The sequence below is a fragment of the Bos indicus genome, chromosome 6 (genome assembly GCF_029378745.1).
Source record: "Bos indicus isolate NIAB-ARS_2022 breed Sahiwal x Tharparkar chromosome 6, NIAB-ARS_B.indTharparkar_mat_pri_1.0, whole genome shotgun sequence".
Classification (NCBI taxonomy): domain Eukaryota; kingdom Metazoa; phylum Chordata; class Mammalia; order Artiodactyla; family Bovidae; genus Bos; species Bos indicus.
The window spans coordinates 102,262,181-102,290,050 of record NC_091765.1 but is presented as its reverse complement, the minus strand read 5'-3'; the positions used below and the strand labels follow the sequence as shown (position 1 = coordinate 102,290,050).

General features: G+C 36.9%; 1 protein-coding gene across 10 annotated transcripts in view; it reads right to left on the bottom strand.

Moving 5' to 3' along the window:
* Positions 1-27,870, bottom strand: part of PTPN13 (protein tyrosine phosphatase non-receptor type 13) — a 221,091-nt gene that overhangs the window by 95,687 nt on the left and 97,534 nt on the right. For 9 of the 10 annotated variants that reach the window (XM_070791737.1, XM_070791738.1, XM_070791736.1 and 6 more), the window contains 3 exons: positions 21,812-22,378; positions 6,688-6,783; positions 5,327-5,420 (listed from right to left, as the gene is read on the bottom strand). In XM_070791737.1, the coding sequence (XP_070647838.1) occupies positions 5,327-5,420; positions 6,688-6,783; positions 21,812-22,378 (757 nt within the window). The remainder of the gene's footprint in view (positions 1-5,326; positions 5,421-6,687; positions 6,784-21,811; positions 22,379-27,870) is intronic. The other variant, XM_070791741.1, reaches the window with a different exon arrangement.

Sequence of the window (27,870 nt, the reverse complement as noted above, 5' to 3'; positions counted from 1 at the left end):
AGTTCCCAAAACCAGTCACAGAAAAGACTGCCTTCAGTGTAATCAAAGACAAAGGATAATTCTTAGTTTGCATCTTACTTGACCTCCAAGCACCTTATAGCATAGTTATTTAGTCATTAAACATCTGACTTCTGGGGCTTCCCTGCTGGCTCAGTGGTTAAGAATCCTCCTGCCAGTGCAGGAGACATGGGTTCGATTCCTAATGCAGGAAGATCTCACATACTATGGGGCCCCTAATCTCATGAGCCACAACTACTGAAACCCAAGCACCCAAGAGCCTGTGCTGTGCAACAAGAGAAGCCACTGCAATGAGAAGCCTGTGTACCACAACTAGAGAGCAGCCGCCTCCCCTCCAACCACTGCTGCAACTAGAGAGAAGCATGCACAGCCACGAAGACTCAGCACAGCCAAAAATAAATATTCACTGGCTCTTCCTTAGTCTTTTTTTCTGGATCTTCCTTCATTTCTAATTTCTTAATGTTAGACAGAGCGCCGAAGAATTGATGCTTTCAAATTGCATTGCTGGAGAAGAATCTTTAGAGTTCCTTACCAAGAAGATCAAACCAGTCAATCCTAAAGGAAATCAACCCTGAGTATTCATTGTAAGGACTGGTGTTGAAGCTGAAGCTTCAAAACATTGGCCACCTGATCTGAACAGCTGACTCAATGGAAAAGACCCTGATGCTGGGCAAGACTGAGAGCATGCGGAGAAGGGGGCAACAGAGGATGAGATGGTTGGATGGCATCACTGACTCAATGGACATGAGTTTGAGAAAACTCTGGGAGATGGTAAAGAACAAAGAAGCCTGGTGTGCTACAGTCCATGGGGTCACAAAGAATCAGACACAACTTAGCGACTGAACAACAACAACTTTAGACCACAATAGTGCTCAGACCTCCAGATTTTTCTAGTCTCCATATACAGGTCACACTTATCTGATCTCATGTAGTCACATGGCCTCAATTACCTTATATTTCCATAACTCCAGGCTCTCCCTTGAATTCTGATTCTACTTACCTGCTTAGGTGAGTGTTCGACTTGGATGTGAATATGCATCTTTAGCCTAAGATGTCTAAAACCAAACTCTTGATACTTGTTACTTATGTGCAACCTTCTCTCAATCATTCACTGGTTGCTTAGGACACAATCTGGAGTCATTCTTCATTCCTTACAAATCCAACATCTGAATGAGCAGCAAATCCTTAAGGGCATAACATTGAAGAAATCTATTTCCAACTCTTCTCTATTACTAACAAACTAGTCTGTGTTGTATGCATCTCAAATGGAGCACTGTAATCACCTCCAAACCAGTCTTTTACTTCTGTAATCTGTTTTTCACAGAACAGATCAGAGTAATCCCATTAAAATGTAAATATGATCATAGCTCTCTATGTCTCAACCATCCAATGGATTCCCATTATACTCAAAATAGTTAATCCTAATCCTAACCCTAACCCTTAGGAGATGCCTCCTCTGACCAGCCTACCTAAGTGAACTCGAACTTGGACATCATACCCTTGCAGTCTCTATCTCTTTAGCGTGGTTTATTTTTCTTCCAAGTACCATCACATTTTGATGGTGCATTACTTACTTTTTTCTAGTGGTTTACCGAATATCTCTCAGCCCTATCACATCTCCGGAGGGAATTTTTTGGTCTTGTTCATGATCTCATTTCCCGTACATAGAAGTACCCTCTACAAGGTGAGTGAGCGAGTGAGTGAAGTCGCTCAATCGTGTCCGACTCTTTGCGACCCTGTGGACTGCAGCCTACCAGGCTCCTCCATCCATGGGATTCTCCAGACAAGAATACTGGAGTGGGTTGCCATTTCCTTCTCCAGGGGATCTTCCCGATCCAGGGATCAAAGCCGGGTCTCGCGCATTGGAGGCAGACGCTTTAACCTCTGAGTCACCAGGGAAGACACTATTGAGCCAGTGATTGAACATGATTTTATGGCTAGCTCTCACTTAACGGGGGTCAAGGAAAACGATAAAACTTTGAATCTATACATTTTAACCCACACCTGTCATTTTCATCAAATATATTAGCCTTCTTGTTCAAATTCTTTTCTACCAGAGCAACAAACAGATAACAAAAGTGACTGATCATCATTTTGTGTCCCATCACAGTATCTGATTGCAACGTTTGAGAAGCAAAACAAAAACGAACAAAATATAGACAAAACACATGCAAACAAACAAGAAACTCACAAAACCTAGATGATTTAGGAACGGATAAACAAGTTCTTTCAAGACAAAAAAAGGTTACATCATTAAACAGATACGCATAGAAGCAGTAGGAATTGTACTATGTAAAACTGTACTTCAAAAGTTAACACAGAAAAAAAATTTAGAGATGCTCTTTGGAAAATAGCTTTGAATGTCTTTTTTTGGTCACTGAAAGACACTTTTGATAGTTCAAAATCCAAAATTACTCAGTTTGATCTGACTCATAACTTCCTGTTAATCTCCTCCCACCCACTATGATATAAATCAATAGCACTGTGTGGATCTCTTTTTCCATTTCATTCTAGATAAAGGAATGGAAATTTTTATAAAGAATTATGTAACATATCTAAATAGAGAACTATTTATAGATCTCACAAATACGTGACCTAAAGAACAAACAGAACCTCCTGATTGTGTACTGACATGTTAAAGATATTTTCAGAAGACTTTGTACACATACAGAAAACTCTGCACTTGAATAAGAAATTTAGACAATACCTCAGTTAATGTGTTTTTCCTTGGACAGATGGAAACATCATCAAGATGGTTGGGAGCAGTATCAACAACCTCAGATATGCAGATGATATCACTCCAATGGCAGAAAGCAAAGAGGAACTAAAGAGCCTCTTGATGAGGGTGAAAGAGGAGAGTGAAAAAGTTGCCTTAAAATTCAACATTCAAAAACTAAGATCATGGCATCCTATCCCATTACTTCATGGCAAACAGATAGGGGAAAAGTGGAAAAATTTTCTTGGGCTCCAAAATCACTGTGGATGGTGACTGCAGCCATGGAATTAAAAGACGCTTGCTCCTTAGAAGAAAAGCTATGACAAACCTAGACAGCGTATTAAAAAGCAGAGACATCACTTTGCCAACAAAGTCAAAGCTATGTTTTTCCAGTAGTCATGTGACAGTTGGATCATAAAGAAGGCTGAGTGCCAAAAAATTGATGCTTTTGAACCGTGGACCCTTGAGAGTCCCCTGGACTTCAAGGAGATCAAATCATTCGATCCTAAAGGAAATCAACCCTGAATATTCACTGGAAGCTGCATGTTGATGTGAAGAGCCAACTCAGTGGAAAAGACCCCGATGCTAAGAAAGACTGAGGACAGGAGGAGAAGGGGGCAGCTGAGGGTGAGATGGCTGGATGGCATCACCGACTGTATGGACATGAGTTCAAGTGAACTCTGGGAGACAGTGAAGGACAACGAAGCCTGGTGTGCTTAAGTCCGTGGGGTCTCAAAGAGTTGGACACAAGTTAGCGACTAAACAACAATAACAGTCAACTTCTCCTTGAAAGAAATATTTCTGTTTCACCTATATCTAATGCAGATGCTATGAGCATCAAGTTGTGTTTTTTAACATCTTAAAGTGTGAAATAAAAGCAGCTTATCACTAAATTATGATCTGATGAGCTAACACTTTAATGTTATTGTTTCCTAAAAAAAAACTGGAAACAGTCAAAACTAAGATTCTCTTATAATCCCCATGCTTTTGAGTTACCTTCTCAAGAAAACTGAAGTAAGTCTCACAAAATGATTTAACTTTGTTTGGAGGAATATGTTTTCTAAATAACTAGCAAACTGACTATAAAATCAATCAATTTTAACATATAATTCCAACAATTCTTCCATTGTTCTCTATTCCTTCTTTTGATTAAGCTAAGAAGGCATCATATTAACTGTAAGCTTTCTCTAAATTACAGATATAGAGAGGAGTGACTTCCTCAATTCAACACAGACCTTAGTGCAATTCAACATTTGCTTATTATTGCTGGTCATCTCCAAACAGTTTTGCTTCTTTAATAAAACTATCTACTATCAAGCATAGATCTATCTTTGTCTCTAATCTCTTTGGTCAAAATTACCAAAATAGGCTCATTGCAATTACTATTCCCACAATGGGGTTATAGTAATATACAGTGCTATTATGTGAAGATTATATCACTTTAGGCAAATGAACACTGATTAGAACTTTCCTTATAGAAAGTATCACGGACATTTTAAAAAGGAACACGAGAAAAAGACATAAATTTCATAAAAACTGAAATATTACAGAATAATTTTAGTGCAATGTATGTAATTACTTGGAGTGTTAACCCTGGATAAACTGTCTGCTTTAATCACATGGGTAGGGTTACCTAGACTATTAACAGTTTATGGGTATGAAACATTTGCCTGCCAGAATTAGTCAGCTAAGGGGCAGGTTTTTGTTAATTTCCAAATGATACTTTTGTATATAATGGTACCTAAATCAAATGAACTGAGATATCAAATTTAAAAGTATTACTATAGTTTGGTAGTAAATTCTGAAGCAACTTCTGATTCTCTAATATTACACTATGAATTTCAAATTAATGCTTAACTTTAACAATATGCTTCTGTTCATGTAAGGGATCTGTGCACACATGAAGAAGACACACATTAATATATTCAGTACTGAGTTGACACATTTCACTTCAAAGTAAATCAACCCACAGTTATAATACCACAAGAATAACTGCTAGGGTTAATCTTATAAGTATGCTGAGTGTCTCAGTATGAAAATGAACTCTAAACAGTCCAAACTGGGCTTAAAAAAAAGTTTAAGTACAAGATAGCTTCTTTTAATTCAGGAAGATGTAGTGAAAACTTAACTTTTCATATAATAGATTTCACATGATAGGTTACTTAGTAGTAATCTACTAATTATTCATTAAACAAATAGTACTGAAAGCCTACTTGTTGAGCCCATGTAACCTTTTGAAAAAAGCATTATTCTTTTAGAAATCAAAGTTTGTATCTTCTCATAGATGTTTAATGCTATACCTTTAGAACATCCATACTGTTAGTTATTTTATATTCATATTGGCAATTAAAAAAAATCAAGCACAAACTAAAATAATCAGGGCCAATTCTAATTTTAAAAGATTCCAATAACTCAAACAATTGTAACATTTTTTATATAATTGAATTTGCAAGAACTTAAAGAGGAGGGAAGAAAAGGAGAATGGAGAAAACAGAGGGAAGAGAATAATTAAAAAAATATTCTCCTTGATTCTAATGAAGAAAAAAACCACATGCAACTGGAAATATATTACCATTTTTTCATATTACATACCTTGGTCTCTGTGACTGGCCTTGACTTGGGGTTTCATCTACGCCTGGGAGACCACTGTTGGATTCAAATCTCTTTGAAGTTTCACTTTTTCTCACTAATTGTGAATGAAAAGGAATAGCACAAGTCATAAAAATATGAAATAATCTTATTTAAAACATAAGCACTCAGAAGACACATAAGATAATTTTTACAAATCATATTCACATAATCAAATTAATGATATAATGTCATTAAACTCTTCAGTGGCAGTCATTTTATTTTTGAAAACAATGAATTACGTTCTCTCATATTCTTGCCTGGAGAATCCCATGGACGGAGAAGCCTGGTAGGCTGCAGGCCATGGGGTCACAAAGAGTCGAACACAACTGAAGCAACTTAGCATTTGAAAATGACTATACTGCTGTTTGATGAAACTGCTATTAAGTTCCTATGGTGGTTTTAGTTACTAAATCATGTCTGGCTCCTGCGACCCCATGGACTATAGCCTGCCAGGCTCTTCTGTCCAAGGGATTCTCCAGGCAAGAATACTGGAGTGGGTTGCCATTTCCTTCTCCGGGGGATCTTCCTGATCAAGGAATTGAACCCGGATCTCCTGCACTGCAGGCCAACTCTTTACTAACTGAGCTATGAGGGAAGCCCTTACGTACCTATAACAGTGTTAAAATGAGTAATTGGAAGCTTTTTGTAATTAAAAATTTTTATATAGAATTATTCTTTTCACACCTTATATCTCAACACTACTGAAAGAACAAAAATCATAGCTTCTTTTTTTAATGTTTTTTTTTCAATTGTGGTAAAAGTCACATAATATAAAACGTACTATTCTTAACCATATTTAACTGTACAGCTGAGTGGCACTAAGTACATTCACATTGTTTTGCAACACTCACCATCATACATCGCCCAAATTTTTCACCTTCCTAAACTGAAACTCTGTCCCCATCAAGCACTTACTCCCCATTCCTCGCCCTGGCATCTACAAAAGAACTTTCTGACAGTATTAATTTGACTATTCTAGGTATCTGGTATACTGCTACTAAGTTGCTTCAGTCGTGTCCGACTCTGTGTGACCCCATAGAAGGCAGCCCACCAGGATCCCATCCCTGGAATTCTCCAGGCAAGAGTACTAGAGTGGGTTGCCATTTCCTTCTCCAGTGCGTGAAAGTGTAAAGTGAAAGTGAAGTCGCTCAGTCGTGTCCGACTCTTTGAGACCCCATGGACTGCAGCCTACCAGTCTCCGCCATCCCTGGGATTTCCCAGGCAAGAGTACTGGAGTAGGGTGCCAAACAGCACAATCATGTGGAATCAAACAGCACAATCATGGTTTCTTATGAATTTTTGCTTGTTCAGATGCTTCTTACCTTGCCTGAAATCCGATTCAGAGGAAATAATAGATGGACTTTCACTGGATGTACTAAAGAGATCACTGTGGTAAGTTTTGTATCTTTGAACTGGTTCTGAAAGGATTAAAACAAAAACATTAGAAAGCAATCTCATTAGCTGTTCCACAATCATATAAAGCACTACATTTATTCTTGTGAGACCAGAACATCTATTGCTTTAAATTTACTAATCACTGGATAGTCATTTAAAAATGTGACTACAATTTTGAGGTGGTTTGGCATCCTGGTTAGGGTCCTGGACTCTGAAACCATATTGCCTGGGTTTGAATCTCAGGTCTACTACTCACCAAGTGCATGATATGGGGACGGTATTTAACTTTCCTGTGACTCTTCTTCAATTGAAAAGAGGGTATAAGGGAAATGCACATCTCCTAAGGTTATTGTAGCATTAACCGAACTCATATGCAAAGCTCTTAGAACAGAGCAGATGCTATATAAACATCATTCTGTTTCAGGTGCTATTAGGGATAGAAAAATCCAGACACCCAGCCCCAAGCTCAAATAATTTAAAATGCAGAAGTACAACACTGCTATATTTAAAATGGGTAACCAACAAGGATGTACTGTGTAGCACAAGGAATTCTGCTCAATGGTATGTGGTAGCCTGGATGGGAAGACAGACTGGGGGAGAATGGATACATATAAATGTATGGCTGAGTCCCTTTGCTGTCTGCCTGAAACTATCACAATACTGTTAATCACCATTGTTAATTGGCTATACACCAATACAAGTTTTTTTTTTTTTTTTTTTAAATGTAGAAATACAAAATACTCAAGATGGGACATTTAGTTCCACCAGAATGAGATCAGTAAGCACTGGGAGTGGGTGGGGGGTCTGTGCAGGGTTGTGCGGTGTATGCTCTGTACGAGGAGGGAAGCACTCCACTGAAATCTAAATTCTACCTTCTCAATGTCTCTGCCTCAGCCCCTCATCTTCACACTTCTGTGATCACTAGCATAGATGATAATTCCATGATAAGTCTCATGCCTGGACTACTTTTAACTGTCCTAGATTCCCCTTTCTGCAGTCTTGCTTGTCTCATATTATAACGCACATTACAGAGAGTGAACTTTCCACGAACGAAAATCTGAGCACATTGCTGTATTTCTTAAACTTCTTCAAACTAGAGTTTTTAACATATAGTTCAATGTCTCCTTAGTATTCAAAGCCTTTCATAAGTTGATCCACGACTACATTTACAGCAGTAGCTCTACATGCTGTGAATATATAGGTTCTAACTTGTTAGAATCATGAAAAGCATAGACCTCTCTCCTCCCGCAGCCCTAAAACACACAGGCACACAAATATTGACAGAGAACTTGAAAAACTCAATCTAGGTAGAACCCTTGTTTCAGGGCATCATCACCACCCAGTTCTCCAGATTTTCCATTCTTGCTACTGAATTTACAAATAACCAAAAGCATATAAACTTTGAAATTCCTTCCTCAGATATTCTTCCTGCTAGAATGCTCTTCCTCCTCTTTTCTTTTGAATCCTTTTTCTTTGTCCTTTAAGAGAAGACTTAAAGGAAAAAAACCTTTCCTGTTCACAAAAGCTTTCATGACCACCTAAAGACTGAGTTATACACCATTTCTGATACTTTCATATTGCCTTATGCTTATATAACTGTAACTCTTCACTGCCTTATAGTTCTTTCCCCACCTGTTTGTTTTCCTCTACCTAAATCACAAACTTAGGCAAAAAGGACTGTATCTTTTTCAGATGTACCTTTATTATCAAGCAAGCGTCCGATGCATAGCAAACACAAAATAAATATTTTCTGAGTGGATATGAATAAATGAATGAACAGAGGAATATAAGTGATACACAAAGGTCACTGATGATCTTTAAAGAGGACTATTTCCATTGCACAGACAGGTGAGGGGCCAAATCAGGCTGGAAGACAGGAAACTGAGAAAATGAGTAACACTGTTCTTTAAAGAAGTTCGAAGATTTGAGAAAGGAGAAAGATTTAAACAAAAACAAACTAAATGAGACTAAATGAGTTATTAGGGTCTTTTTGGCAGAGAGAAATGTTTGAGAATGTTTTTAAGCAGTGGATAAGACGACTGTAGATTGGAGGAGATTGCAAATGACGGAGGGGAATACAGATGGAAAAATGTGAAGGAAGAACAGGAGATGGGAGAAGACCCAACATACATAAGATGGCTAGTGTAGGAGGAAGGAAGAACCTTTCCTTCTTAAGAGAAAGGAAACAAAGAAAGGAGTGAAAAAACAGAGGCAATCCTAAGAAACCTGTACTAGAAATATGCCTCATTCCTGGCAAGGAAAGTAAACCACTTCCCAAGAAGACTAAAGAAATTCTGCTGTGATAAGAATCAGCAAATACGCGTGAAAGCTTTTATGTAACAATGAGAGTTTAGATGAGGCTAGAAAGCATGAATTTTACTGAAGCCAATCAGAATGGTTGTGTGGCTTTTTCTAGGCACTAGAGAAAGCAGACCATGGGAAATATCCGAGGAGTGGTGTGGGATCCAAGGTAACAGATGATCAACGTATGTGAGGGCTTCTTTTTTACTTCTTTGTTAACTTGAGGGCAGGTATTTCACAAAATGAATTATTCCCTTGTGCTAGAAGGTATTTTAAGAGAGCTTATTAAAAATAAAAATTAAGAGATGAATGAATGAAATAATTAAATGGCACCACAGAGACTAGGCTTGTAGAATCAGGATGGAAATGATGGGCTGGAAAAATGGGAGGTCATGCTGAGGCAAAGGGTAGACGTCATGCCGGGAGGAGTAGGAGGATAAATGGCCATGGATTTGACGGACAGGATATTGTGTATTGTTCTTATAACAATGTTTACCTGGTGAAGCAGGTATAATATACGTGACTCCTACTTTGTCCAGCTTTGTATACAGTGAATGTAAGTGTCAAATAAAACTATAATTAAAAGAGCTCTGGAATTGAAAAGACAAATATTGACCAGCACTTAAAAAAAAAAAGGATTCCATGCTACCACAGGAAGTGACATGGTAAAATAAAAAACAAAACAAATTCCTCTGGTATAAGAGGAACATGATTTGAAAGGATTATAGAAGATGTCAAATAATAGCTTTATCTAATACTACTTGAATTTTATGAACATAGTTAAATGATTATGTAAGAAGAATATTATTTTCAAGGAGCAACAAAGAACTTTTTCTTTTGTTGTACAGAACTTCCATGGAAAAGTTTTGAGGGATTTTCCCAAGGTAACTTGACCAAATGCCAAACCTGGCATTGTAACCTATAGGACGGTAAAACCAACAAGGCCAAAGAGAAGACCCACAAGGATGGAGGCAATATAGTTTTACCTCACAAAGAAAAGCTGAAAGTTGCAATAAACCTATTCGGTAGACAGAGTAGAGAACCTCAGTCATGTGAATCTATGCCATGCAACAACAATTTCATGAATTTACTGTTTCATAACTATTTCTGCAAAGTGGCTGTAAGAGAGTAAATTTTAATTTCAATTTCTGTTCTTTGGTGGTGCTTTATAATTGTTCTTAGGTTATTTCACAGGTCCACATTCCTTGTTTTCAGTTTGCCTATATTTTATTTCCTTTTTCCTCCTTGTTTCCTTTATTGACAACATTAGTAAACTTTTTTCAACCCTTGGATTCCTCTGGAAGACAAATTAATGTAACTTTGACAAACCCTCTTAAAAATATAACAATAAAGCATCTTCCCTAGATTGAACTGTTGGTCTTTAAATGTTCTCAGTACCACACCTGGGGGAGGAAGGACATTGGCTTACAATGGTTTACCATTTCAGATTAACTGGGCACAAGCACTCCAGAAACATGAACTGGATGACTAGCATGGCAGGAAAATTGAGGGTAGGAAGACCTTTTTATCCCTCTTCTAAATCAGGAGGGGTGTGATGACCTAGAGGGGTGGGGTGGTGGGAAAGGAAAGAGGCTCAAGAGAGAGGGCATACATATATAATTATGACTGATTTGCATTGTTGTATGGCAGAAATCAACAACATTGTAAAGCAAATTTCCTCCAATTAAAAAATAAATTACAAAAAAACATTAAACTCAGATTAAAAAAAAAAAAAACCAGGAGTGGTATATCTATGTTAATTAAGTGGTAGGGATTTTTTGTGAGCTTCTTGTATTCTGGAATGTACCTTTAAAAAAGAATGTTGTTAGCCATGTTCCTTTCATGCAATGGCACGGCAGATCTAACGATATTACAGTTCCCAGGCAACATTTATTATTCAGTCATGCTTATAAGAAGGCTATAATCAGATTTCAGTTTTCAGTCAAAATTTACTACTCAGTTGTGCTTATGAGAAAGGTTAGCCTTACAAGCTTCCATTTCTGAATAGTAAATGTAACAGTTTCATGAATTATTAACAAATTACATTTCCTGTACCAAGATCATCTGCATTGGTGCATATGGAGTGGCATATTTTCCAGATCACCTGGAAAGAAACACTTCTTGACTTTCTGATGATCTACACAAAAGGCACCAAGCAGACACTGACTCTGGGCCTCCCTGGTGGCTCAGACGGTAAAGACTCTGCCCGCAGTGCGGCAGAGTATGGCTTCAGTCCCAGATCAGAAGATCCTCTGGAGCAGGGAATAGCTACCCACTCCAGTAATCTTGCCTGGAGAATTCCATGGACAGAGGAACCTGGCAGGCTATAGTAGATGGGGTAGCAAAGAGTCGGACACGACTGAGCGACTAACACTAAAAGATACTAACTAGATAGATACAGGCTTTATTCCTCTGATCTAGTCAACAAAAGAAGGGTAATCTCTAATTTTCCACAAGATCCTAACATTATTAATAACTTCTTTTCAGAGGAACCAAACAACACAGATATGTTTTCTGTCTACACTTAAATGTATAATATTAGCATTTAGGTTTGGTCCAGATCCTAGGAATGTGGTATTACCAAGTGATTAAAAAAAAACCAAAAAACACAACTTTTTATTATGAAAACTCAACAGACATGAAGAGTACACAGTAAGTCCTCATATATACTCATCTCCCAGCATCAACAAAATCTAATAACTGTTATTTTAATTAGAAAGTTTTAGACTTTTTTTTTTAAAAAAAACGAGATGCTCCTAAGTATTTATAGACCATTACAAAGTTTTCTGAATGCCAAAGTTCTTAAGTCATGTGCAATGAACCTGTTAAGAATATTCAAATACCCATTTTATAAAATATACATGTAGTTACTTTCACGGCAGTGCTAAAACTGTAAGCAAAATTTTAAGCTGTCACCATTATAATTGGAGAACTGAATTTATTTGACTTGTAGGGTAAAATTAGATTCAGTATCTAATTTTTGGTCTGCAAACTTCTCAGCTAGTAAATATTTAAATGAAATCTACACTGTAGAAATCCGTATACTAGAATTCCTTTAGGATCATGATTATTCCTCATTTCACTACATGATTTCCATCTCTGACTTCCTACAAGGACAGTGTTTAGACATGGAATTTGAGGTTGGAATTAAGAATCTTAATGTAGAAATAATAATGAGTACAAAAGAAAACAATGGGAGAATAAAATTAGCCTGGATACAAGTCACCAAAAAAAGCAGCACCAAATTCAGTGTGTGCGTGTATGTGTGTGTGTAATGTAGATACATAAAGACAGAGGAATACAGTGTCTCCTGAAAGCAATCTGTTGAATAGTGGTGAGAGGATGAGAAAAATAGGGACTGCAGAAGAATGGCTTAAAGAATTAATGAGGAGAACAGACATGGATGTGGGGGTAGGAAAGGGAGGGTGGGATGAATTGGGAGGTTAGGACTGACATATATATATGATACTACGTGTACAATAGATAGCTAGTGGGAGCCTGCTATAAAGCACATGACGGTCAACTGGGTGCTCTGTGATTAGCTAGAGGGGTGGGATGCAGGTGGGAGGAACATCCAAGAGGAGGGGACATATGTATACACAGGGCTGATTTACTTCATTGTCCAGCAGAAACTAACTCAATATTGTAAAGCAATTATATTTTAATAATAAAAAATCTGGATAAAGTCTAGTTATAGAGATTCTGTAAATATACATTCTCTGACAATATCTTTTAATTTCTAGTATTAATTTACCATAATTAAGAGTATACCATCTTTATGCCAGATGACAATGCATAAAAATCTGACAAATATTTTACTATCCTTTAATCTGGATTCTCTAAATGCCAACTCTAATAGAGCACTGACTCCACTTGTACATAGCAACATAAAAGGCAGTTTTTCCATAGGTTAGTATTCTATCATAAATCCTTGACAATTAAGAGCCACAATTTCCACCAACACTTAACACACTTAACACTTTAAACATACAAAGTTGTGGCACAGGGTTATGAAGACTTGCATGATATACAGCGGTTACGTAAAGCTGTTTTAGATGAAACACGAAAATCTACAATCTTCATGTTAAAATGAACCTAAGCCAGCATAAAGTGTAATCGAAAAGCACCATTTACAAGTGACACATATTCAAGCTCAGACAAGTAACATGAAGAAACTGAGACTCGGGCAATTGCAACATCAGGAATTAAATAAACACTTTCAACCTGGCATTTCTTTATCTCCTTTAATACATGACCCAAATTACAGAAAAAAGTTTCAAACAGAAATGCACTAAGATGGCTGGTTTTGTCACTAGAATTGTTGGGGAAAAAAAGAAAATTAAACCCCTGCATTTTTATAGCTATGGTTCCTAACAAACAAAATATTTCAATATTCGAATAAGCAGACAAACAAAAGTAAGAACACTGTGTATTCACGTATGAAGTGTTTTTCTCTATGCTTTCTTTTTAGAGGGTTAACTTCTGGAGATTAGAGATTGTACCTTCTTTGTGATCATAGAATCCAGTGTATTCTATATTACATCACACTGCATGATACAAGAAGATAACATATCCTAAAATTCTTTGAGAGCCAGACATGATCAATAAAATTTTTAACAAGGAGGAACGGAGCTCAGGTAAGTATGAATATATATATATGTACAAACAAGGAAGGTAAGAGATGAATATTCTGTGAAATATAAATGACTTTATAGATGGAACATCTGTGCAGAGTAGGATTGCTACAAGAGTGAACAGTTCCTCTACATGGGTTGTGTATAACATCATAGCCACAACTCTAGGCCAGCTATACCACTCTTCCAGCATCCTCTAGCATCCTTTGTTGTCATGACTTCAACTGTCCCCCCTAAAGCTTTCAAACAGTATAGAGCTCTAAAGAAAAGTGATTGCATTTGCTGTTGACTGGTCAGGCTGTGATTGACAAGTATGTGATTTTCTCTTAGAGCTGGACAAAACAGGAGACGAAGGTGAGATTTCTCCTCACTATATAATTCAGAGAATATTATTGTATTCTGTATCCGAAAAAGCACCACTGAATACACTAAATATTTAGTGTTAAGAGCCATGTTGCAATATTCAGCTTAGATTAACTGAGTATCTATTATATGTCCGGCAGAGTGGTAGACACTAAGGATATAGCCATGAATTAGACCAGGGCAAAATTCCAGTGTCTATAAGAGAAGAAACAAGCTCCTCAAAACAAATAATTTCAGTGAAAAATACAGGCCATCATCCTGAAGTGTGAAGATGAGAGAAAGTTTAAAGTCTTAAGGCAGAAAGCTGCATGAATAAAATCATGATAATATAAAATGGCACATATTAGGGGAGGAAGCGGGGGAGGAGGGAGAGAGAACACATATATTGCTGGAGCGACTTGTGAGATGGGAAATGCAAAAGGGTAAGACTGGAGAGAAATGATAATGGAAATAATGGAAAGCCTTAAATGCCATAATCTAAGGAGCTTGAATTTTATCCTGCTCAACAGATGAAAAGTTATTAAGCGGCTGCAGGCAGAGAAGAAATGTATTCAAATCTGCAAAATGGAGGACAAATTATAGCTAAGAGATCAATTTAAAAAGCTAGTTCTACAGTCCATGGACAACAGAAGGAAGTGAGAGACTGGGATGAAATGAAATATTTTGGGGGTTATAACTGTTGGGGGACTTTCTTGGTGGTGTAGTGGTTAAGACTTCATGCTTCCAATGCAAGGAGTGCAGGTTTAATTCTTGGTCAGGGTACTAAGATTTACCACATGCTATGTGACCAAAAATAACAACAACAAAGAAAAAACAAAAACAAAAATAAAAACCCTGCATTTGGGACTTTCCTAGCGGTCCAGTGGTTAAGATTCTGAGCCCACAGATCCCTGGTTGGGGAACTAAGACCTTGCATGACACATGGTGTGGCCAAAAACACCCCCAAACTGTTGGGTCTTAAAGCTTGTGTAGATACTCATTACCAGTAAGCTCTATTTTAAATCTCCCTTAATACATATCAGTCCATGCTTTTCAGAAGGTTTCTATATCAAAGCCAAACTGGGTCTATGTTAACCATGTATGAGTTAAATTAGGTCTCTAATTTCTGATAAAGTAGCCATGGATTTCTGTGGACTCCAAAATCAGTATTATATTACTATGGATATAGACACTGGAACATTTGTTTTGGTTTCATTTTTAACTTTCCTTAGTGTTTAAAGATGCAGTTTCATTTTTCCACTTGGATAAATCAAAAAAGCAAATGTCTATTCTCTGTTGTTTTTAAGCTAAAGAATAACTTACTGTGTATCTCTTCTCAAATGCTTCTCAAGCCAATTTTCCCTCCATTGAACACTGGTATTTTTTATTGGACTAGTTCTATATGAGAATGGTTTGAAGCTGCCCTGTGTTGCTATGTAATTTAAATAAAATATTCAGTTCCGCAGTTGCATTAGAAAGCACATGCCCAACAGTCACCTGTGACTTGTAACTTGAAGTCCAGTCTGCTTAGCTGGAATTTGTAGATGTAGTACTTCTCCTCCACTGAAGAAGTTCTACTGGGCAATGCTGGTCTAAAACACAAATCTCCGGACTCCCTGCAGTCCAGTGTTTAAGACTGTGCTTCCAGTGAAGGAATGGCAAATCTGATCCTTGGTTGGGGAACTAATATCCCACATGCCGTGGGGTGAAGCCATAAATAAATAAATAAAAATTTCATCAGCTGTGGAAACACAGTGGGCGCTTGATTCTTTCTGGCCAAGTCGCTGAATCCATTTATACTAGTGTGTTCTTCAGAGATACTAAACGTATTTTTATCTCAGTGTAATTATTCAGTCATTAATACTTAAATACATGGGATATTTGACTAACATCATATAAAATCCCTGTTTATTCATATTTACTTCTATGGAAACTGATTATTTAAATTATTTAAGTTCGGGGAGTAATCCAAATAACAATCTTTATTTTTTTGGAGGGGAGGGGTGCTATCCAGAGGGAAATATAGTGAAGGAAATAAACAGAGTAGCTCATCTTTACTAGTTCAGGATCTTAGAAAAGAAAGACAAAAATTTTAAAAATTGAAATTGCAATCATTCCTCTCTCTCCATAAAATGTCACTGTACTTAGTCACTCAGTTGTGTCTGACTCTGTGACCCCACGGACTGCAGCCCTCCAGGCTCCTCTGTCCATGGGGATTCTCCAGGCCAAGAATACTGGAGTGGATTGCCATGCCTTCCTCTAGGAGATCTTCCCAAGCCAGGGATCAAACCCAGGTCTCCTGCATTGCAGGTGGATTCTGTACCACCTGAGCCACCAGGGAAGCCTATAAAGTGTCACTAGTAGCATCCAATATGATGAACTGTAACATTTATGAATCCACCCTCTTGCTTTTCTGAAATGTAACTATAAAAATACATGCACTTTCAAGTTCAATGGAATGAACATGAATGGAAAGGAAGTATTACGATGCCTCAATAATGAGAACAGGCTCACATACTTGAGTGTTTACACACTCTAGTTGCACAAGAGAGTTTAAGCTGCATTCACAGAGCAGTCATAGAAGAGCAAAACTAGGCTAGACCAGAAGACACAGCATTGAAAGAAAGGAGACAACACTTAATTTAGACATGACGTACAATGGGTTGACTTTAAACTCCTTAAATAAGTCCTATTTAACCATAGTCACTTTTATAGAATTTAATTGTATCTGTTGTTTACACTCGCCCTTCTAGTATTACACAGAATGCAGGGGAGTTTTGACTATTCTAAGCAAATGCTATTCACGGTCCCCACCCAGGGTGTGGAGTCTGTTCATACTATACTCACAGTACCGGTTCCAAGTCAATCTCTCATAATCAGGAATGTGCTGCCAACCCACAGAGTGATGGACAGGGAGTGTGTGGTAATTACCCCACAAACAACACAGAGACAGAAACTCTCATTAGAAAGCAGACGATTTCTCAGCTCTTGAGACGGAGCAGAGAGAGGTGGAAAAGAAAAGCCTGGAAATGAAGAAGGAAAAGAGTAGAACAGGACAGTCCTATGCTAAGGCAGAAAGAGTGAAATGAAAAGAATAAAGCAAAAAAAAAAAAAAAGGGAATGACATCAAATTTTAAAACTAGTTTCTATGCGAGAAAGCTGTTACGTTCTTTCCTGCCTCTCCTACTGCTTTATGAGTGTTGTTGTTCAGTTGCTAAGTTGCGTCCAACTCTTTGCGACCCCATGTAATGCAGTATGCCAGGCTTCCCTGTCCTTCACTATCTCCTGCAGGGCCACCCAAGGCAGACGGGTCATGGTGGAGAGTTCTGACTAAACATGGTCCACTGGAGAAGAGAATGGCAAACACTTCAATATTCTTGCCTTGAGAACCCCATGAACAGTATGAAAAGGCTTTATGAATGTAGGAAATGATTAATAATCTTAGTAATAATCTTTTATTTATAATTTTAAAATTTCAACTACAATTTCTTTCTTGGAATCTTTCTTGTTCTTAACTTTATTTTGTTCCCAAAGGAATCAGAGCACTTAATAATAACCATTGCTTTTTGATAGCTTACTCTCTTATGTCATCAGGTACTGGATAACCATTTTATAGATCCTGTAATAATAGAGCCCCATCAAAACACTATCCCAAAAATGAAAATAAAATCCCTCTGTCTGCTACATGGTTAAATGGAGCTCCATCTCAACCCTTCACCCAGGATGGTTTACTGAAGGAAGACCCAAACGAGCTTTTATTTCATAATAAAATACTTTTATTATATTAAAAATTATATAATGTTATTAAGAAGAGACCTAAGAGGTCTGATGATGCCTGAAAATGAGATGTTTAAAATGGTACCCAAGTTCCTTCCAGCACTACTCCATGATTTTAAAGTCTGGTCTCCCTTGTGCCAGTCGGCTGGTTGGTTTTGTCGGCTGAGGAGACGCTATGGAAATGATTTAGGTACAGGTTCCTTTCAAGAGGATGGGGCCTGGGCTAAAGGAAACAGCTATCCATTTGAGGCTGAAGGAGACAACAGTCTTTTCCATCAGTTCCTGAATGTTCATGTGCCCCAAAGAATGAACTGAAATTTAGCAATTTCTTTTCTTCTGATTGTATATTATCCCACTGGACACCGTAATACATCTTTTTTAAAAATTAGGAGGTAACATGTAGTGGGAAATCCTTAGACTGGAATGCCAAATCTGTGATGGAAATTTACAATCTCCCATAATGATGGAAACTTACAATCTCCCATAATGATGGAAACTTTATCATTAACCAGTTATGTGATTCTGGGTATGGGATTAAATCTTCACATGCCCAAGCACACGCGCTCTAAAACCTCTTCTAATTCTAAAATTACTGATCCTCAGTGACAACTTTCAATTGTAAAGATCGCAAAAACTGTAGAGTATTATAACTTTTAAATGCTTTAAAATAGGAATGTTTCAAAAGAAAAGTGTACAAGAAAATGGGTACATGAATAATATCCACTGTTCTGCTTGATTTGTCACACATAAAAGGGATCTATGAAGCCCATTTTTCATAAGAATTAAATAAGTGGTTTGTTATTTTCCATTCTTTTTTCTTCTTAGTATACTAGCTAAACTCTTCATATTAACAATCTGTACTTTGCACAGCCAACATAAATTATTTTACCTTTACAAAAAGACAGCACAGCATAAAACCAGCAAGTTACTCAACTAAATAACTAGTAAGAGTTATTGCTTTTGAATTCCAAACCTCAAACATTCCTTTCAAACAATGCTCTTAGTCAAAAACAATCATAATTTATTACTACTATATAATAATGGAGCTTATTTAAGGTGGTACAAGTATTTCCATAATAAACCAACATTTTTCAAGGTGTTCTATTTTGTTTAATTTGGTTATGAAATATACTCTAGGGAAAAAAATTGGTAGATATTTTGTGGGAGCAAATGCTTCTGAAAACTCTTTTAATGCAAAGATAGATTTCAGGATAAAAATTGTCCTACATTAAATAATTGAAAGCATATTTTATCTTACTTTTAAAAGGAAATCTTTTCCTTTTCTTGTATCTCTTATAATAAACCTAAAATTTTTCAATTCAGAAATTTTTTTGGGGAGGTAACAAGTTAGTATTTTGAACAAATAAGGGTCTATACAGATTTTATTGGGTTGGCCAAAAATTTCATTTGGGTTGTAACCTTATGGCCAACTCAATATATTATCTTTACAGATATATATGTATATATGCATATCTGAAAACAAGTTGATCTATTTGAGTTTCTTTACACTTACACATTCATGCATGCACATGCAAACCATGACAGAGTTTTACTTATAGGAAATTCCTATAAATTATATATTCAAGCAAAACATGCTAAACTGACTATTTACTGTAATATAATTTTAAAAAATATTTTCACCATAGTTTTGATGTTTTTACTATTTAACTCTCAACCAAGGTTCAAATGTAAAAACATTTCTCTCAGACTTCACATATCCAAATTACTACTTGCAGAAGCGGGTGGCAAATGGTTAGCTTGCATCACAAACTCAATGGACATGAATTTGAGCAAACTCCACGAGACAGTGAAGGAAAGGGGAGCCTGGTGTGCTGTAGTCCATGGGGTCACAAAGAATGGGACATGACTTAGCTACTGAACAATAACAACAATTTTAATATTTACATGTTAAGAAAAGATACCACTGAACCTCTTAAATGTTAGAAAGCCATCTAAATTGGTATGTATATTCACTCCTTATATTCTGAGACGACCATGGTCCTATCTGTTTGAATCACTGAAGGACTGTTCCCCCCCAACAACAATGGGCAGAATTTATTTATATAAATGTCTCCATGAGGGAATGCTCATAAGAATGTGAAGCTAAATTATATTCATGTGTTAGCTGTGGTGTAACACTAAATGGTCATAAAATACAAATTCTGAAAAGAGAGACTTTAAGCTACAAAGTGACTACTTTTTGCTGTTACAACTCTAAGACTTAAACAGTGAAATCATGCATAAAATAAATTTCTAATTTTTCATTTTCTGTCTTTGAAAGCTTTTAAATATTTATTTAACTTCAATGAGTCTTAGTTGATGCATGCAGGATCTAGTTCCCTGACCAGGTATCGAACTCTGGGCCCCTGCATTGGGATCTCAAGAGTCTTAGCCACTGGATGACCAGGCAAGTCCATGACTTTGAAAGTTTTTAGATCCAGGTTATACTCAACTATCTCATAATGCTGGCTAATGCTTATAAAAGTGCAATTATATATAAATCTATAGTATTAAGTGTTCAATAATTTCCTCCATAATTCCAATTTCCTCACTAATATGCAATTCCTATGTTGAAAAAAATGCAAGGCTTCATTTATGAGAATTAAAGCACAATGTGGAATGTATTTTCAGTTATAGAACTATGCTTGAAACTTAATAGAACAAACCGTTAGCGGAGTATTTTAAGGGCAACCTATGAATTAAAAACATTCAACTAGGACATTGACTTTAAAAATACTGAATAAATATGACCCTTCATTACGTCACTACTCTCACTGAATTAGAAGCCCCTTAATCAGTTATGTCCCAGGGGTCTAGTGATCAAGGGGCATATATAAAACTTTAATCATCAAAAATGTAGAGGATGAGATTGAAAACATTTATTTTGCTTTCTGTTCCATCTATCTGTACTAAAAATAGACTCTATCATATGACTAGAACACAATTTTATTCTATTCAATATACTGTGCTTTGTGTATCAATCAGGTATTTTTGAAAGAGCATTCCCCTATAAATAATGAGAATCGGTAATTTATAGTCATTTTATGCCCCCATAGTAGTTTCATAATAATTTAATTAATTAATTAATAATTATAAATTTATTAATGTAATCATTTTACATTCATTACTGAATTAATTTATTTTTATTGAGCCCATTTTATACATGGGCTTCCCTGGTGGCTCAGATAGTAAAGAATGCCTACAATGTAGGAGACCTGGGTTCAGTCCCTAGGTTGGGAAGATCCCCTGGAGAAGGCAATGACAACCCACTCTAGTATTCTTGTCTGGAGAATGCTATGGACAGACGAGCCTGGTGGGCTAATAGTCCATGTGGCTGCAAAGAGTTGGACACAACTGAGTGATTAAGCACACACACACACACACAGGCTAACCTAAGACCTGGCATGATTAAGCCCCATTGCCAAAGTAAGGATCACATAACTACTGAAGGGAGTAAATAATTCAAGCCTAGGCTGCCTGACTCTAAACTGATAAACCTAAATACTATGATTTCAAAAAACAGAGATCTAAACAAAAATAAATAAAAACATGGATCTAAGCGTCATTCCAGACTACTGCACTATCACCAGGCTATGCTGCCTCCCTTGGATAACTGATTTTGATTAACTGTATCTCATTTCCATGAACTAGCCCTTTACGGAAGCCTCCCACAAGATGGTGCATGAAAGACGAGGCTGTGGAGGATTAAAAAGCAGTTGAAAACATGGCCCCTGCCTACCTAAAACACGGAGAGAGTATAAGGTGGCTGGACCGGGTATGCTTAGCAGAGATGACTTTTGGAAACAGTGTACTTTAGTTATGGTTTTTGTGGGAGGAAGAACAGAAGCTGACAAAGAAGAAAGAGCCTGACTTGGGTACAAAGGTTTGGCAGTGGAAATAAGACTTATGGAATGGTTTCGTAACCCTTTTTTATTTCAAAACACAATTGTAAACAATTTGATTCAATTCTCTCTCAAACACACACAAAATTACTAACCTTCTACATTCATGGCTTCTCTCAGAACCTGAAGTTTCTTTTGTCTTTCTCGGATTCGGTCCAAAGCACTTGATATTGCCGAGGAGGTGGGCAAGTCTCGTGTGTGAAATGCTGGATCCATTTTCTGAGGCCCGAAGATATCCAAGGCTAGGCTTCCATCTGAGTATCTTGCCTCCTTTTTTCTAGGAGTGGTTGAAGTCCGCACTGTGACCGCCTCAGGGAGACGGCGTTGGTATCTGTCAGTCTCCCCAGAAGAGAAGTCTCTGTCACCTGTACAAAGCAAGTCCATGGATGAAGCCCAGATCTTCTTCTTGGGAAGCACGTCGAGGCCAGGGACAGCTTTTTTTTCTGGGCCACTAGATTTGAAAAGGTAAGGGGAGCAGGAATTTTCCGAATCTTCTTGTCCAGAGTTATTATCTGATGAAAGGTCCTTGAAATAATCTTCCTCATCTCGTGTATCTTTGATAGATAGAAATCCCATGGATTTACTAAGCCCTTTGTTAAGAAAGGCCTGATGACAGAATGGAGACTTGTATGTGTCTAGAACATCAGAAGTAGAGCTTCTTCCTGGAATGATAAGAATCTATCATGTATGCACAGACTTTTTAGAAAATAACTGGAATGTAACCTTACTATTGACAATGAGAGTGGTGGCATTTTCCAGTTCTCCAAATGGAGAATCAGAGATGAAATGGGATGGTGATGATGGTAAGGGAACTGGAAAAAAAATGGTATGTTTGTTAGTTGGATGTTATATTTCAGGGTCCAGTGTTTCTTACCAAATGGTATCAGTAACATATAGAACTTGGTTTTTAAAGTAACATTGTTTTATATTCAAAGGTGACTTATTTAGTTTTAAAAAAATAGATAAGAGTTTCTGATACTATCCAGTTTGGTAGATATTAATTATTCATAAAATGATTTGGAGTTAATAATAGAATACATAGTACACTCTTTTAATGGCTACAGATACAATTCAAATATGTATTATTTCAATATAAAGCCTTGCCATTTTCTGGTCATTCAAATAAATGTGCTCAAAGGAAAAAAAAAAATTCCTGCTGTAGTATTTAGAATTATTGAGTATCAAAGTTTTATTAAGGTCATATATGTTTCCAGAAAATTTGATTATGCTTAAAATCCAGACAATTTGATTGTGTTTAAATTACATAAGTAACTTAATTTTTCTATAGCAGACCATCATATCCTGAAATAGTTTTTCCTCTCAAACATTATGTATCGATATTTGTTAACTGGAATAAATTACCCATTCTTATTTATGCTTTGGTCCTTGATGTAGTTAAAACCAGTAAGCCATTCTAATGTTTTTTCAAGGCAGCAGTCTATAAATGCATTGAAGAGGAGCAAAAATGCCCAGTCAGAAATTTTTTGAATTCACAGATTCAACAACAAAAAATCACACATATATATGGCTCCACTATTTAAATGAGAAATGCAGAAAAATACTTTATAGTTACTGACATCAATAACCCATAAACACTGAAGATTTCCAGAATGACCATCTGTAATCCCTCTTTGATAAGCTATTTGCTGTGGATACAATATAAAATGATAACTAAAACCTTCCCAGTAACAATAAATGATTTATTAACATATTTGAATAAGTTGACTGCCTGTTTGGGGTAACAACTATTAGCTTTCTTCCCTCACCACACATTTTACCTTAAACATCACAGTCAATTTCAGAATGGCAACACATAATTGCTTGAAAATTAGATTCAAATGTTTTGCTTTTCTTGGAATTCATCTTCCCCTGAACATGAATCCACTCAAGTGCAAGTAAGGATACATGTATCTGAGGCTCAGAATACAGGGAAATAGACCATCCTACATCTGGATGTATAGATTGCCACACACTTTGGATCCTGATATAAAATAATTTAAAACTGATAAACATATGTCTATGTTACAGTACTTCAGTGGTGAATTACATTCTTAAATCACATATTGAAACTCAGTTATTTAAAATTGTATTAAAAAATAGAGAACAAAGATATTCTTAAAAGTTGATAGGATACAATCGATAAAAAATAAGAATCGAAAGGATTTAAGAATCATAGAAGCATATATGAGCTCAACAATCTGCCTCCTTTTACTATCTTGGCTACCAAGCTGAGTCAAACCTTGGAGACAATCAAACAAGTATTCTGGCAGCAACATAAATTCATGGTCAACCATGATGGACACTCAACATCACTCACTTTTCACAATGATGGATTCACGTTTCCTCGTTCTTTCCCACCTTACCTCTCTATCTGATGCTCTTGTCTCATATTCCACCAAGAAAAAACAAGTTGTCAGAAGAGAGCTTTTTCATTGTTCCATGCCTAATTCTATATATCTATTTGTCTCGGCAATCTTTTCCCTACTGTCTCAAGGGGTGAAATTTCCTACCAGTTGAAGGCCAATTCCCGGTGTGTGTTCTCTTCACCCGCTCCTCTTACTTTTATCAATGATTTTGCTTCTTTGGTTAACTTCTGCCCGCTCTGCTTCCATCCTCCTTGTCTCCCATTTCTCTTGAGTCCTTCTCATTAGTATACAAACGTTCCCTTATATCTCTATCACAAAACAAACTAAACAAAACGTCTCCCCTCTGACCACATTCCCCTCTAGTTACTGCTGTCTCCAATTTCTCCCTTCCCATTCATTATTCTACCCACTTTAGTCAACTTCCAGCTCCTCTGCAACTTGGTAGCTCCCATCATGGTATCACTAATGGCATCCATAGCACCAAATTCAGTAGACACTTTTGTATTCATATTTTACTTCTCAGTGACCACTTACAGTGAGAACAATCCCTTAAGGAATCACTTTCCTCTCTTTACAAGACTGGTTTCCTACTTAGACAGCTCCTTTTAAGTCTTTTTTTTCCCCTCCTCTACTGGATATCCAATTGTTGGTTTTCCTCAGGTGTCGCTTTTAGAATCTTATGTTTTCACTCTATAACAGAGTGAAATATTAAATATTTCTACATATTGACAACTCCCAAATTTATATTCATGGCACTGACTTCTTTTGGGAGCTCCAATCTGAAACAGAAACTGGAACTTCTACTTGTGTATCTCAGAAGCACCTCAAAGCGAACATGCTTAAAACTAACCTTACGCTTCCCATATCCGGAGATGTCCTTTACCCCACTCTTTCCAACTTGGATCAGTGGCACCATTATTCAGCTGATTGCTCAAAACAGAAATATGGGCACCCTCCTGAAACTCTTCATCTTCCTCATTTCCCATATTAAATTCATCAGAAAGTGCTGGCTACCTAAATTCTCAGAGATAGGTTACTCCATGTGATTATTTCCAATTCTACTGAAATCCCCTTATTCCCAATTAACACTACCACTTGACTAGATAACTGCAATGGTCACCCTGCTTCTTTTTGCATCCACTATACTCCACTCAACAGCTAGAACCATCTTTTAAAAGCACATTCCATGATGTCACTATTCTTAATAAGTCTCAAAGGCATAATTATTGCACTCCAAATACAATTTAGACTCCTTCTGTGTGTGCAACTTGAATCCTTTTTAGGGATTCACCTCCATTTTCTTTATTCCATCCAGGCCACGGTTTTTCTCTGTTAAGGTCTCTTATATGTTAGGGCCTTTGTATACACCATTTTATCTTCCCTGAGTGGTCTCTTTTAGACCTTTTTTGTGGTTAGTTCTTTCCCATTCTATAGTTTTACTTATGACTTCTTCAGTGAAGATACCCTGACCACTACTGACATATCATGAGACTATTTGTAACAAGTTAATTATCATCCCCTTTTAGGAAATTAGTATTTATTACCAATATGTAAATGGGCCATGGTATTCTAAAAGAACCATGTCTTCTCACTAGCCATATGAAGTTTAAAACTAAAAACTAATAAGGTGGCTCTTAGATTACTATTACTTTATAAATGCTAGCTTTTACTGTCTTCATGAAAATTGAAAATGAAAGTGAAAGTTGCTCAGCTGTATCCAACTCTTTGAGACCCCATGGATTATACAGTCCATAGAATTCTCCAGGGCAGAATACTGGAGTGGGTAGCGTTTTCCTTCTGCAGGGGATCTTCCCAACCCAGGGATGGAACCCAGGTCTTCCAAATCGAAGGTAGATTTTTTATCAGCTGAGCCACAAGGGAAACCCTTATGAAAATTAGTAGATATAAAAATATTTCAGTTCATGTCTATTAAAAAATTCAGAAAGTTATCATTTTAAATTCTGTAGGGTAGTACAAAATTACAATGAAAATAACTCACTTAAAAGTTTACACAAATATCAATCTTTGATTTATTTTTTTAAAAAGTTCACACTAACTTCCTACTTTGTTTCTATAAAATATGACTTATTTTGCTCTATATGCTTGAAAGTCATATTATAACTAACCTAAGATCTCATGACTGTTACTTATAAAGGGTGATTTTGAACCACAGTTGAGGTCTCTTCTAGTAGCCAAGAGGACAAAGAAAGGCATGATGATACAGAAAGTGGAGTGAGAAAGTAAGATGGTGGGTAGGGGAGGGAGAAGGCATTGCCGCTCTTCAGGAAAACAGGCAAAAGGTTGTGGAGGTGTGAAATAAGGTCCAAAGTGATCCGTATATACTTGTTACAGATGATCTAAAGTAAAATTGTAAGAGCTATGAGCTACAAAATTATTAAAGGGAGAAACAGTGTGGATGACCTTTTGAAGGAAGAGAAAGGAAGTGGTAGGAAAGAGATGTTTTGAGCTAAGTGGTTTCTCCAGTGAACCGTCTAGCCTAGGACTGCTTCTGTTTGCTTTTTGGAAGAAAAAGGAGATACATCTTTAGGTAAGGACACAGAGAAGTGGGTTTCAGTTGGTTACAAACATACTATTCTTAAATCACATACTCCTAACTGGCAGGAGTCTTGATGCATTTTGTTATGTCAGTGATGCTTGCTATCTTCAACCACATGAGATATGTAATTGCCTCATTAACACTTCACAGGTAGATAAAATACATATGGATCATGCACAGAAGAACAGTATCATGGCTGTTGTGATGCTAAAGCATTTAGGGAAAAAATTTCACTAATCTGAGAATTCAAAATTAGAGCTTAAATATAGAATCTGGCCATATGAATGAGGAGAATCATGGCATTCTTGACCCGTGTATTAGATGCCTAAGTCTACCACACCAGTGAAAACCATCCACTGTTAATACCAGTGCCACTTCCCAATCTGACACTATATAAAATGCAGTTTCTTCAGCTGCTTTCCAGAGCTTCTAAACATGTGCCCAGGCTATTATAATTACTTTATCAAACAAGCAATTAACAGCACTGAAATAATTAGTTAAGTATACCTAATAGCTATCCTTGGGCTTCCCTTGTGGCTCAGCTGGTAAAGAATCTGTTTGCAACGCGGGAGGCCTGGATTTGATCCCTGGATTGGGATGATCCCCTGGAGAAGGGAAAGGCTACCGACCCCAGTATTCTGCCCTGGAGAATTCCGTGGAGTATACAGTCCATTGGGTTGCAAAGAGTCCAACACAACTGAGCGACTTTCACTTTCAACAGTTATCCTTACTACTCATTTTGATCACAGGAAACTTAACTAACGGTATTTCTGAAAGGAATATCCACTGTAGCTACTCGTAAAAGATTTCAAGAGGAGCTTTCTGTGGTATTTTCCCATTCTGGTAGAGTTAGAAGTTCCTTCACCTAAACTCACAGAGCATGCTGGACCTCTATGAAGACATTTTTCTCGCTATATTAAAATTATCCATTATATTCTATATCTGCCATCATTCCTACTCATTTTCTCACCTCCACCCCTAACTGGAATAATAACATAAGGGACCACGTCTTACTTGTTTTTGTACTTCCAGTTCCCGATAAAAGAAATTTCAAAAGAACATTTGTAGAACAGAATGAATATATAACTTATGAAACCCTTTTAAGCCAACTTAAGTAGCACAATCTACCAGAAAGATTACTGTCAAAAGATGGGGTTTTAATTCTGGCTTTATCATTCAATCCGTGAGTTTGGGCAAGCCACTTAATTTCTGTTTCTCACTTCCTTCATCT